This window comes from Azolla caroliniana, unplaced genomic scaffold (genome assembly GCF_043228905.1).
Source record: "Azolla caroliniana isolate FFs.n. ecotype wild unplaced genomic scaffold, voAzoCaro1.0.p SCAF_3, whole genome shotgun sequence".
NCBI lineage: Eukaryota > Viridiplantae > Streptophyta > Polypodiopsida > Salviniales > Salviniaceae > Azolla > Azolla caroliniana.
In genome coordinates, this window is record NW_028230438.1 from 962,050 (window position 1) to 974,569 (window position 12,520).

A 12,520-nucleotide genomic window follows, 5' to 3' on the forward strand; every position below is an offset into this window, starting at 1 on the left:
TTACAGCGTAAAAATGTTATAAATATTACAAACAGAGTCATTCATTTTGATGTGAGACTTTTTCGCATAGGGGAACTTTCACTTCATTTGTCTCTATATCAGGACATTCACATGATTGTGGTGGAGATGGTATAAAAATCCCTGCACAAGAAAGTGTTCGTAATTAACATCATAGAATTGAACTTTTTAATGGAAACAGATCATTCTGTACAGCTGATAATACTGCTAAAACACAATTATGTACAACTAAAGATAACTCAATAGTTATGTTCAACAAAGTGAACAGGAAAACAATTAATTACCCAAAGACCAAATCAAGGCAGCCACGAAGAAGATGGATGTTAGCATAAGTGTGGTGAGTCGCCAATCATTCAAATAGTCCTGCATCCATATATTGCTATCAATTATACAACTACTGTATAAATACATAGCTTTGAAGGCCATGCCATTAAACTATACTTCTGTACCCCAATAATTCTGAAGGGAGAAAGGGGAGTCAGAGCTTATACCTAATTTTTAATTAGTGTTTTAGTATTGAGTATGTGTATAATTCTGACGTATTGTGAGTCATTGATTAAGTAATCAGAATTTACATTGATATATTTTCTGGTTCTAATTATCACAAGCAATTATTGAATTTATCGGAGTATGAACGTGCACAAACCTGTAATGCCCCCACAATAGGTGACGATGGCACATCTCCAAACACATGGAGACAAATTGTTGATACAGCAGTTGCCAATGGCCGCAGCTTTTCTGGGGCACTCCCTAGTATCAAAGTGTTTACAGGGCCCTAGTTTCCCATGCCATCACCTTCAGAACCTAGAAAATATGATGATAGGATTGTCTTATGAAAAGAAAAAATAGCAATACCTGTGTGGCGAAAAGAAATAATTCCCCCAATGCAAATAAAGGAATAAAGCCCACCAAAGTCCCAGATAAAAAGGACATAAAGCAAGCAGCCCCTCCAACCAATGTTGCAATTGTGAGAAGCTGTTTAACATATTTGACCAACAGAATAAATTACACATTATGTCTACTGTGCCAAGCTATAAGACTTAATAATACAGGTACATAGTATTTAGCCAAATGAACACTTTGCTAGTATACAGTATTTAAGATGAGGATTATAAAGTGAAAATGGCAAACCTTAAATCCATTGGAAACAGTTGCGCCAATTCTATCTAGAATTACCCCTCCAGCAACAGTACCAAAAATTCCACAGATTACTGTCATGCATCCAAAAACTGTGTCTGCGTTCATCTTCTCAACAAATAAACCAAAACATGAGTGTGTTTTGATCATACAATTTGCAGAATAAGATCAGTCTAAACCTTACCAAATTAAATATGGCATAGCCTGCCCTTGGACCCCAGTATGAATACGCACCAAGTACTGCATTGTAAGCTACAGAACCTGTTCAAAAAGAGAATTATTTCCATTTAGAAACTGTTAAGAATAAGCTCTTATTTGAAATCTCCTTAATAAGAGATATAATTGGACTAAATTCATACCTGCCACATTGATAGAGTATACCGGACTACCAAACAAACACATGACATCTCTGACAAATGCACCAAAGTGTGAGCTGAAAGTATTGCTGACACATTTGCTAGGTTCTTCCTCATAGTCTTTATCGGCCTGATCTGAAAGAACATAAGAATACCTTCTTGATCAAGACAGATTTCAAGTCTATGATTACAAACGTACCATAAACTTTTAAGAGATCGGCATTTCAAGTCTATGATACTACCTCTAACACCTAACTTGTGTGAGTGAGTTCCAAGAAGGGTTAATGCTCTCCGAAACCCCCCAAGGGTCATGACAGTAGTGAGATGCAATTGGATACATTCTAGCATTTTTTCCCTTAATATTTGCAATGTAGTATTCCAATTTTGACATTTTAGCATCTTACCACTTCATCCCTAGTGCCTCCCGTAATCTATCATCAATAATATCACATACTTGATAGCATCACTTGAGAGCTCCAATAGAACTTTTACTCCCTATCTCTAAAATCATTTCATATTGTCAAGAACCTAGCCGCATGAGACGATTTTGCTCTTGTTAGTCTTTTATACCTTGCATTCTATATTCCAAGCTTGTTTGGGTGGTCCATGATCGGGCATATTCTTAACTTTCGTGATATACTTGTACACTCTTAGCATTGTGAGAAAAGCTGTTAATAGCAGCAGCAGAAGAGTTAGAACAAAATAGATACAGCGAAGCTGTGAGAAGGCTGTTAGACAGCAGTAGAAAAAATGGTTGCAAAGAGTAGAGACACAGCCAAAGAGTTGTGCTTGTTTCTAAGTAGCAGCAGAAAATAATCTCATTACAAAAGAGGCTGGTATAAGCCTATTTATACAAAATTGGGAATGGTTGTTTGGTAGTTAAGAGACTCTTGTACCACCAAACAGGTACAATAAACTAGGAATAAAAAGGGAATATCTTGGAAAAAGTGGAAGAGACAAAAGGCATTTAAAGCATTGCAGATTCTAGAGAGAGAATGCATTTAAAGAGTTGCGGATTCTAGAGAGAAGAATCTGGGAAGAGAGAATGTAGTACAGAGATAATAAAGATGAAAGAGAGTGCAGGTCTGGAGCTGCCACCCTCCAACAAGCATGGCTAGTACCTCTATATGCCGAGCACTGGTTCAAATAGCATGCTAGAATAGGATGTTAAGGATTTTACCCCCAATTGTTTACGTAAGAACATTTTTTTTATTTTCTCTATTTCATTCCATGCACCAAGTGAGATAGGGGCATCCCACGCTCCAACTACAAAAAGCACATTGGAACCACCATAACATTGAAGTCTAGACTATGTATAGCTATGGAAGTCTGAACCACCATATCCCTTTGGTTCTATTGATTCTCGAACATATAATAACTATTCCAACCCGCTTGAAGTTTAGACGCATAGCATGCATTCCACCCATTTATCAATGGGACATTAATACCAAGATATTTGAATCTTTGCACCACTTGCATTGGTTCTCCCTTGTATGTAAAAGTGGGATAATGTCTTGGTTATGTTGCCTTTATTGCCATCATCTTTGTTTTCTCCATGTTAACAATTAAAATCTAATTCGAGTGGGAAGATCTAGTTCAATTATGTTTTTTAAAAGTAAAGGGAAGTGAAAATAATAACTAATCATTATGAGCATACCTTTCAGATGTGCATTTGCTGATGCAAATCCAATAAATGCACAAGGAAGCATCAACACAGATTCTCCCCAAAAGGCAAACCGCCAAGATAACATACTCCCAACCTAAATTTCCAAATAATGCACAAATCAAAACTTCAGACTGTAAAATAGTAAGTCAAACAGGCTGGTATATAGTATTCTCTTTACCACTCCTCCATATATATAACCCAAGGCCATCCCAACTGGAATACACATGTAAAAATATGACAGCCAGCTTGCTTTCTGCATCACATAACATAAACGTTACTAACAGCATGGTAATGTGGCAACAGATCAAGGCAAAACTGTTCAATGTCATTACGAGTGGATAGGTTTACCTTATCATGGGGAGCATTGTCAATGATAAATGGTGCTGCTAAACTGATGAAAGATGCTTCTCCTACACCTACTAACCTGCAGATTAAGCAACTACTTACATTACGACCTCAAGATAATCAAGATTAATATATTGCAGACGCAACCTATATAATGCTCTAGATAGGCCAAACAACCTAACTGCCTCGTTTGACCTGAAGCAAGAGACTCAATTATTATCCTTCTTCATTTAAAATCTACAGAGAATAAAAGTGAACAAACAAAGCCTTGTATCTATGACTCGGACAGGCTCAAAATCCATTGAAATATTTTCTCAAATGCAAGTACAATACAGAACTAAGGATACTGAAGAAATTGAAAAAGGAAACTTACATTCGTGAAACCATAATTGACCAAAAATTGAAAGAAAATCCACACATAGCAGTGGAAACAGTCCATACTGACAAGCCGACCCCCATAAGTTTGAAGGAATCATGTCTGCAAATATATTAAATTTTCTTAATAAAAGGGACTTTAAATTAACTGTACAAATGGTTCTTCCACATTGCCATAATCCTGAGGATAGTACAAAGTCAAACTAATGACATTTATAAACAGTCTACGTCAAGTAGGTGTAGGAATTCTGCGAAGAGCCATGCATGAGAATTGATCGAAGGAAGAATGAACCGAAGCAGCACTAAGGCTTGCCACCTTTCCTTGGTCTCCCGCTAACACCAAGTTGGAAGGATCAACTCAATCATATAATAGCTAACGTCTTTGTCATAGACTATGTCTTGATGCCAAGCATCAGAAAGCATTGATTCTTAAAAATATTCCACAATGCAGTACTTGAAATTGTGCTAGAGGTTATCTTTCAAAGATGACCTTCTGGCTCTCTCGGCAGCAAAATATATTGGGCCTAAACAATACCCTCTATTTGTGTGCGTAAATATGGAGTGTTCTCATTTTAAGTTAAATGGGCACCCACAATAAGTTCTCTTTCTTTCTCCTTTATTAAAACAATGTCACAGTATTAAAAAAAGAACTGGTTGTCCCTACTTCAATTGACGATCTTATGGCACAGTAAACCATCTAGATGTTAGACTAGCTAACTTATGAACAACTCCTCAAAGTGTCTGCAAAGTTGAGGTACTCCATGGAGATGATCAATTCGTACACCCCCTAATACCTAAGGTAGTCAAATTTGTACAATGAGGAGGGTATATCTATAGCTCCATGAGCAGAAACCCAGTGAAAGGATGACAATTATCTCAATTAACGATGCCCAAAGTTGCAACATAACAATCCAAATTGTTTTAGAAACTAGGCATGTATGAAATTTGTGCTTGGCATCCTCCTCAATAATCATACAAAAAGACCATGTCCCATCTAAAATCTGTAAGCATTTTATGGACAACTCTAAATGCAACCCATCAACCATTGCCCACCAAAGAACATTTTCACACAGAATGGAAGATGTGATTGACATCTTACACCCAACATCTAATACCATCGTCATACTCATCAGTAATATGCAATGAAAGCAATGCCTTCACCACTGATGAAGCTCTATCCCACTCCATCTTCAATCTACTAAAAGTAGACATCGTTGATGTACATTGCAAGTCTTGATTTTTTATTGTCAAATAGCCAATCTTTCAACATCTCGTCTACCACCAAATCCAGAATAGGGGCCACAAGAAAGGCAAAGTAGATAATGACTGTCAAAGAATAGGTGCATGAAAGAAACCTGCTTCGCAGAACTCTGGATCCCATGCTCTATCTGTGTGGCATAAAATAGCATTGTGCACAATCTACAAGCCAAGCTTCACCATACAATTAAATTTAGACTTGAGACTTTCTTTTCTATCCCAATAACTTTGTTGCCGAGAGAGCAGTGAGTGTTAAACCAAAATCAATTCTGAAAATTTAAATTGTCAAGCACTATTTGACAACCATGAGGCTTCAAGGACGTCTACCATATTCCCAAAATTCCACAAAAGCATTTTGTATGGGAGGTCATCGGCTAACAAATGATGCCCTAGTAACTTGTGAATAACTTAGTTTCCACTGCTGCTTCTCCAACATGTAGTGATTATACCATTTATCTTTCAATTTTGTGCTTTAATTGTTGATTTTACATGCTAGACTGCAACAGAGCATTATAGGCACGCCCAAGAAGAAACATTCAAGGCACACAAGGAAGGCAAGAACATCGTTTACCCAGATTATCCCAACATTATCAATGGCAAGGCCGAATAGGGATTCGCAGCCAATGAGACTACAGAATCAGAGCTACAAATTACAATTTGAAACTGCAATGGAGCAGTTTGGACACACCTAGGAAGAATGGAACAGTTCATGGTGGGACAAAGCATCCTCCTCATTACATAGATGCACCAAACAAAGGTCTAGCTTGAGTGGAGAACGTTCAATGGTAGTCTGCATAGGTGATGAACATAAACCTTAGGGATCAATTCTAAAGCTAATTTTAATGGTTTAAAAGTAGGATAAAGAGGAAACCAGCTATCTAGGGCTTGAGACAAACCTGGAAGAGGACCTATGACACATGACGATGCATGGTGGTCTAGAAGCCTAATATATTGGGCTATATACTTCATTATGGCATCGCGACACTCTCTCTCTCTCTCTCTCTCTCTCTCTCTCTCTCTCTCTCTCTCTACATACGTTTTTGCCATATATGCAAATATTGGTGATGCTAATAGAAGCCCAACCAAGAAGGCTGAAGATAGAACGCCATCCTGGAGATTACTAAGACCAAATTCTCCCCTGCAACACAACAATACAATGGTTATTGCCAAGTGATGATAAGAGTATAATTTTAAACAAGATGAGCTTACTGTATCCCACTGCCTGGACTGCAAGTTTCCCCTGGGTTACATTTAATGTCAGCTGCAGCCCCATTCACACCATTGCTTGAGATAACACCTCGATCAACATAGTTGAGAAGATTCACAAGGCATAGGACAACCAGCATTCTGTAATTAAAGAAAGAGTCAGAGTGTGATCAATGATAAATCTCTACTCCAAATTATCATTTAATAATACAATTAGACACTGATTCGATGATAAATCTCTACTTCAAATAAATTTATAGGCATGCACTTAGAGAAAGAACCCAAAAGCAATTTGTGATTAATCTCTACTCCAAACTATCTTATAATCACGTTATTGTAGATAGAAAAATAGAGCAATCAATGATCAATCTCTCCACTAAATTATCTTATAAACATGCAGCTAAGAAAGTATCTTACTTTTCTCAGGCGTCAAGGGATGCTCAATGACAATCCCCAAATTGTCACTGCCTTGCTCCCTCCCGCTATTACAATTTAGAAAACTTGGTGCTAAATCTATAAACCACATTATCTTACAGCTATGTAGTGTAATCGGTGACCTCTCTGCTCCGTATATATATCAAAAACTTCTGGAAGAAGTGAAATTTGCACAAAGGTATCAAAAGAGACAGGTTCTATTCCACATCATCTAATAGCCGAGCTATTTGTAATGAATCTCTAATCTGAGTCTTATATACAAGAAGAACCCATATGTAAAATAAGTAAAAACGTTCAGAGGATTCAAAAAACAAGCAGTGGTCAATTTCTACTCTAAATGATTTTATAACAAAGCGCTCGATGATCAACCTCAGCTCCAAATATCATATACAAGAAGAATCCAGATATCTACCTATATATATGAAACTCTAAAGCTTCTGAAGGTTTAGAAATCCATCAGTGATCAATTTTGGACACCATGTGTCATGTTTAAGATGAATCGATATGCACATAAATCGAATGCTTCTAAAGTTTCAGAAAGTGTTTGATCATCAATCTCTTCACATATGCGAGGAATTAAGCTTTTCAGGAGTCAAACGCAATTGTCAATCTTTCTTATCAAGGAAAAGATAACCAATAAGAGTCCCGAGGACTCTGAAACTGATCGAGTGATTGATATGTACTATTAAGACCCTATAATCATGCGATCAGTGATCAATCACTCATCCTAGAACCAAGCAATCATTGGCAATAACTCCTCCAAGAGATCTCATAACCAAACGCTTGTTGATCCTACAGGAAGTATTTAACTCGGATGCTTCTTAGAATTCCACATATCATGCACATAAATACCAGCACCTAAGTAATACAAAAAACCCACTGATGATTCCATTATCTTTCTATACCACATATCATATTGTAGAAAAGGAATCAATATACACATAATTGCGAAAAGCTTCTGAGGATCTCATACTGTCCTTAACCCCCCTCATACGATGTACAACAATAATTATAAATAAATAATGCAGGATATTATTCGTGGACAATTTATCACACAGAAGAAGAATTGATATGTGCATAACCACAAAGGTTCTGGTAATTTCATGGTCTACTTACTCCACGTATCATATACAATGACAAAAATCGGTATATACGTAAGTCAAAAGGTCCAGAAATCATGTACAAAAACTCCAGTATTGGTTTTCACGAGACAAGATTATCTTCTGAGTGAATATGCCATGTCCGGATAGGAAAGAAGAGAGAAAGAGAGGAAAAAGAAGAAATACCTGACGGGAGTGAAGCAGACGCTACTGTTTCTTTCCGAGGAGTTCTCTGGTTTCGCCATTGGGGGAGAGGAAGAAAACGTCCCTCTTCCTGAAAATGGGTAAGCTGTGGCACAGAAGATCGATTCTCTGAGTGAATCTTAGGGTTTCGCCATAACCACGACACGCAGAGGACTGAATTTCGAACGCACAGAGACATATCATCAGAATCGGGCCCTTGCCAGTTTCCTTTATTTCCCCGCGATACCCCTCCTGAGTCCTCCCTCCCAAAGGCTATTGCTTTTTCTTTATTTCCCGAAATGCCCTTGGTCTTGTCCAATGATCTTTTTGAGCCCAATCCACTGCTTTGGACACTCATGGGTATCTGACTCACTACAACAAATAATGATTATGATTGGAGGCTCATAGCGCTCTGAGGTTTCTCTGCTCGTGAAGGTGACCATATTACTCATTTTTGCTCCAGGGTTTCCCCTCTTCGCGTTTTTCTATCGTTCATTCATGCTCATATATAAACGTATAAAATGCGAAACAAATCTTGAACAGAATGTCCATTTACGTGATGATCTACTTGTATGATGATTAAAATAGTAAATTGAGGATCTATTTGTATGATATACTAGTTCGCGGACAACATGATATTGTGTTGGAATTATGCTCCCTTGGCTCAATAGATTTTAGCGTCTAAATAGAAGCATCGATCCGAGTTTAGGAAGTTGTAGTTGCAGAGTCGATTCAAAGACTCCACACATCATGGTGGAGATGTGCAAACGTAATGAAGTAAACATCAAATTGGAACCCAACCTTAAATAGCACGAAGGACCACTTAATGTTCATGATAGATTAGCAATAAATGCATGGGAATGTATGCATACGTTTGTGCACCTACACATTCCCAATGCAATTTGTATTAAGGTTAGTGAATATTCACATTCAATTTTATCATTAGGCCATGCAAGTCACCCCATACGAGAAGACAATGAGAAGAGGGATATGGAGAGATGAGGATGTTAATAAAGATGACCATTAAGTTTTGGAGGAAGTTATTAGTCTATGGTCAATGAGTGGTTCATAGATGTGGTTGAATGATAAATATTGGCACATGAGTTAATGAAGATCGGTGCTTCGTAAAAACATTATGTTGTCTCGGGGGTATTTTCTAGAGAAATATCCATAACATCTTTATAGTTTTGTATGTGGGGGAGTTTGCGTAGTCACTATGATTACCATCTCGATAAACTTTTGTTGTCAACTAAGATTAACAACCTAATTTGATCAATAATAATACAATATCCATTGCTAACTCATCTATATAATTTCCCACATTCAATGGGTGTCCACTATAATTTGAAACCTGTAATTGTTGAAGTTGTGAGCTAGCCCATATGTCACGTGATCCTTGCATTTCTCCTCATGCATCTCACGCATATTTCCATCTCGTGGTGGCAATGGTGGAGGACATTGTTATTGTCCTTGAGGATCAAAGAGTGACATGGAGGACGAAAGAAAAATAGAGCATATTGTTGATGTAGTTTTAACTACCCGCCAATTTGTTATCATCTTGTGTCCAAGGGAAGCCAAAGTGATGAATGTTCATCGAGCTAGCCTACCCCTTTGACTTTATCAATTGTCACCATTGCTTTTTAAAGAGGTGGATGAATATCTTTTTAATGTCCATAAGGAGATTGATTACAATCTACGAAACGGGTTTTTAGGGCAACAAAGAGACATGGACGAGGTGATGAATATTCTCTAAGCTAGTTTGCTCCTTTGGCTTGATCTATTGTCATCCTTGCTTTTTAGAGAGATAGATAATGTATTTTAAATGACCACAAGGAGATTGATTGTGATCTATGAGATGTGGCCTAGCCCACTGGAATATGGAACTTGGGTCCTCTTGGTTTTATGATTTGATGATATGGTGTAAACCACTAAGGCAACAACAAGAGAGACAAAATGATTTATCCCTAGTTCTCGACAAAAAAGAAAGAAAAAAGAGAGAGATTAATATAATAATATTAATGTGACAACTCTCAATCTCTATTCAATGAATTTTCCAATTGTGTCGTGATGGAGCTTTCATAACACCTTCTTTGTTCTAGTTCTTTATTCAATGAAATTTTCAACTGTGGCAATGGAGTTTTCATAATATCTTCTCCATTTATAATTTAAAATGAAATATAACAAAATTAAATTTCCTAATATCCTTGACTTTACATACTATTTAAGAATATGGTGTGTTCATATCGTTGCTAGAAGCCCTACACATAATTCATGTGCATTTTGATCATTTGGACCTAAAATCAAATAATAATGTATTTGTTTTATGAAGAGAAAACCCAGAGACTCTTGAAAATTCAAGGGTATTAGTTTTGGCCAATATACCATATACTTAAAACTTTAATTAAGCTTCAAACATAGAAGTGGCCCTATGGGATTAAAGTAGATCATAGGACTCTTTGATTCTTGACAATTTTTGTTGGGGAATATGCTACTAGGGGAAAAAATTACAAGGACACATTGTGACCCGCAAATAATGAGGTTGTTGTCTTCTTGTTTGGTATCCCTTTCTCATTCTTTTAGAGTGTAGCTTGCAACCTTCCTCTACTCCTTAAGCTAACAAGTGCTTGTTTTTTCATGACATGATTCGCTTTCTTTGTTTTCTATTATGTAAGCACGGTAGAAAATTGAGAGAGAGAGAGAGAGAGAGAGAGAGAGAGAGAGATACATTGACTACCCAAGTAATGTGAAGGGACAAGAAATCTCTCAAAAAAGTCGTAGTCTACTATAATAAAGGTTGTATTGCATTATGCTTCATTACGATCACTATTAAAGGAAAAATATCATGAGGCAAGAATTTGAATTTCCGATCACTATCATCTCATTATTGTTGTAGTCACGGGTTCAGATTCTACTCTCCTGTAATTCCTAGCACTACATAATGAATCCCCTATAAAATATCACGAAGGACTTCGAGGGTGTTGTTAAGGATACTTACATCTAGAAAACATACCCAAACATTTTTTGCAAAAATTTATGCTTGGATAATGAAAATTAATCCATCTCTATTATGACAAGTTCATTAACACCGTAGTTTACATCCTAGGCCAAAAATTCACATAAAGTCTACTAAGTATCTACTACCACAAGAGAACTACCACAAATTTAGGATATTCAACAACATATGTATGTGCATGTGTTTGGTGGCCATGGCGGTGTCATCGCTTGGCTACTCTAGGTCGCCAAAGGTGGTAACACGAAAGCCACCATGCAAACTGGTTAGTTGGCTACAACAACTTGGCCATTAGGTTGAGCAAAGAGAATTGTTCATTTTTGTTTCCTTAAGTATCTTAGCCTCATAAGTAATAGTGGAAGGTTGTGGAGGTGGTTGGCCAAGTGTCAACCGGAAGTTGGCTTCTAGGATGCGACCATTTGAAGCAAGTTTTGATATATATTACTACTAGTTTTTCTTTATTTAACTTACACATTTTATCACTTGATGATTACCACTTAATTCATAGATAGATATTGAAGTTTAACATAAGAGGCAGAAACAACAAAGTAATGGTTGTACTCACAACATTTATATCAAGTAAAATGAGTAACCATAGACCATAACGCCTCTTTGTTCCTCTCTAGTTATATACTTATGTTAGGCCATTGCTAAGTATATGTAGGATATCTCACATTAAATGTTCTAGTATTGGAATACACCCAAGACTCCTAATGGAAGTAGGCTAACAGTGAGAAAGGGCTTAACTTTGCTAATGTGAATCTCCCTCTCCTCTTCTCTCACTTCAAAATAGTTCGGAAGAAAAATACCCAAGTAAGAACTAAGCTTTACTAACCACTCACTCACTCTCTTGCCATTAGTTGACTATCCTTGCTTCCATGGAGATGGGTGATGGGTTGAGATGGTACCTCCGTCACCCACCCTATTTGATTTTCATTGAAGCATGTTTGGTCCTTTAAGTACTCAATATCTATTAGCTTGTCCTTTGTGTTATGAGGTTGATTATGATCTTCTTCATATTATGTGTATGTATATAATTACTAAATTAGGCTGCTTTGTGAATGTTAATGTGCAGAAGCGTTAGACAAAATCGGCTCAATCGGATAGCAACAGAGAATAAGATGTAGGTTTAATGGAGAAGCTTAATACAAGAGAGTATACACAGGAGAGACAGAGAGAGCCGAACGTAATCGTAGATTCAAAATAATAAAAACACTCTGTACATACAATGTGCTATAACAACACTATTTATACAAGTCCATAAAAGAATAGTCAGAAGTACTGCATACTTCAATATTCCTACGTGCGACTTACACTAATTACGAGACAATACTTACCTAGTAGTCTAGGCTACTACTACGCTTCCGGTTCCCACTTGAATCCGGCTCTCCGATCCGGCCGGTTGTTTCCGGATACCATCTAGATACCGATC

At 37.1% G+C, this 12,520-nt stretch overlaps 1 protein-coding gene across 1 annotated transcript; it reads right to left on the minus strand.

Annotated features, from left to right (window-relative positions):
• LOC147865748 (putative sphingolipid transporter spinster homolog 2) lies at nucleotides 1-8,248 on the minus strand. The gene is made up of 14 exons (XM_087316102.1): nucleotides 8,082-8,248; nucleotides 6,364-6,501; nucleotides 6,191-6,292; nucleotides 3,896-4,000; nucleotides 3,526-3,601; nucleotides 3,356-3,430; nucleotides 3,169-3,271; nucleotides 1,515-1,646; nucleotides 1,340-1,416; nucleotides 1,150-1,263; nucleotides 874-993; nucleotides 665-793; nucleotides 303-381; nucleotides 1-141 (listed from the first exon to the last, which is right to left on the minus strand). Exons 1-14 carry the CDS (start codon nucleotides 8,138-8,140, stop codon nucleotides 38-40), a joined length of 1,413 nt encoding a protein of 470 aa, XP_087172228.1. The 5' UTR covers nucleotides 8,141-8,248; the 3' UTR covers nucleotides 1-37.
• Between the last annotated feature and the right edge of the window lie 4,272 nt (nucleotides 8,249-12,520).

Bases quoted from the DNA above. Each gene is read 5' to 3' on its own strand.
- LOC147865748 (XM_087316102.1), bottom strand. From the start codon at position 8,140: ATGGCGAAACCAGAGAACTCCTCGGAAAGAAACAGTAGCGTCTGCTTC. The intron at 1,647-3,168 runs GTATGCTCATAA...ATGTTCTTTCAG, and splicing joins AGCAAATGCACATCTGAAAG to ATCAGGCCGATAAAGACTAT. The intron at 1,264-1,339 runs GTAAGGTTTAGA...TTTGTTGAGAAG, and splicing joins GCTATGCCATATTTAATTTG to ATGAACGCAGACACAGTTTT.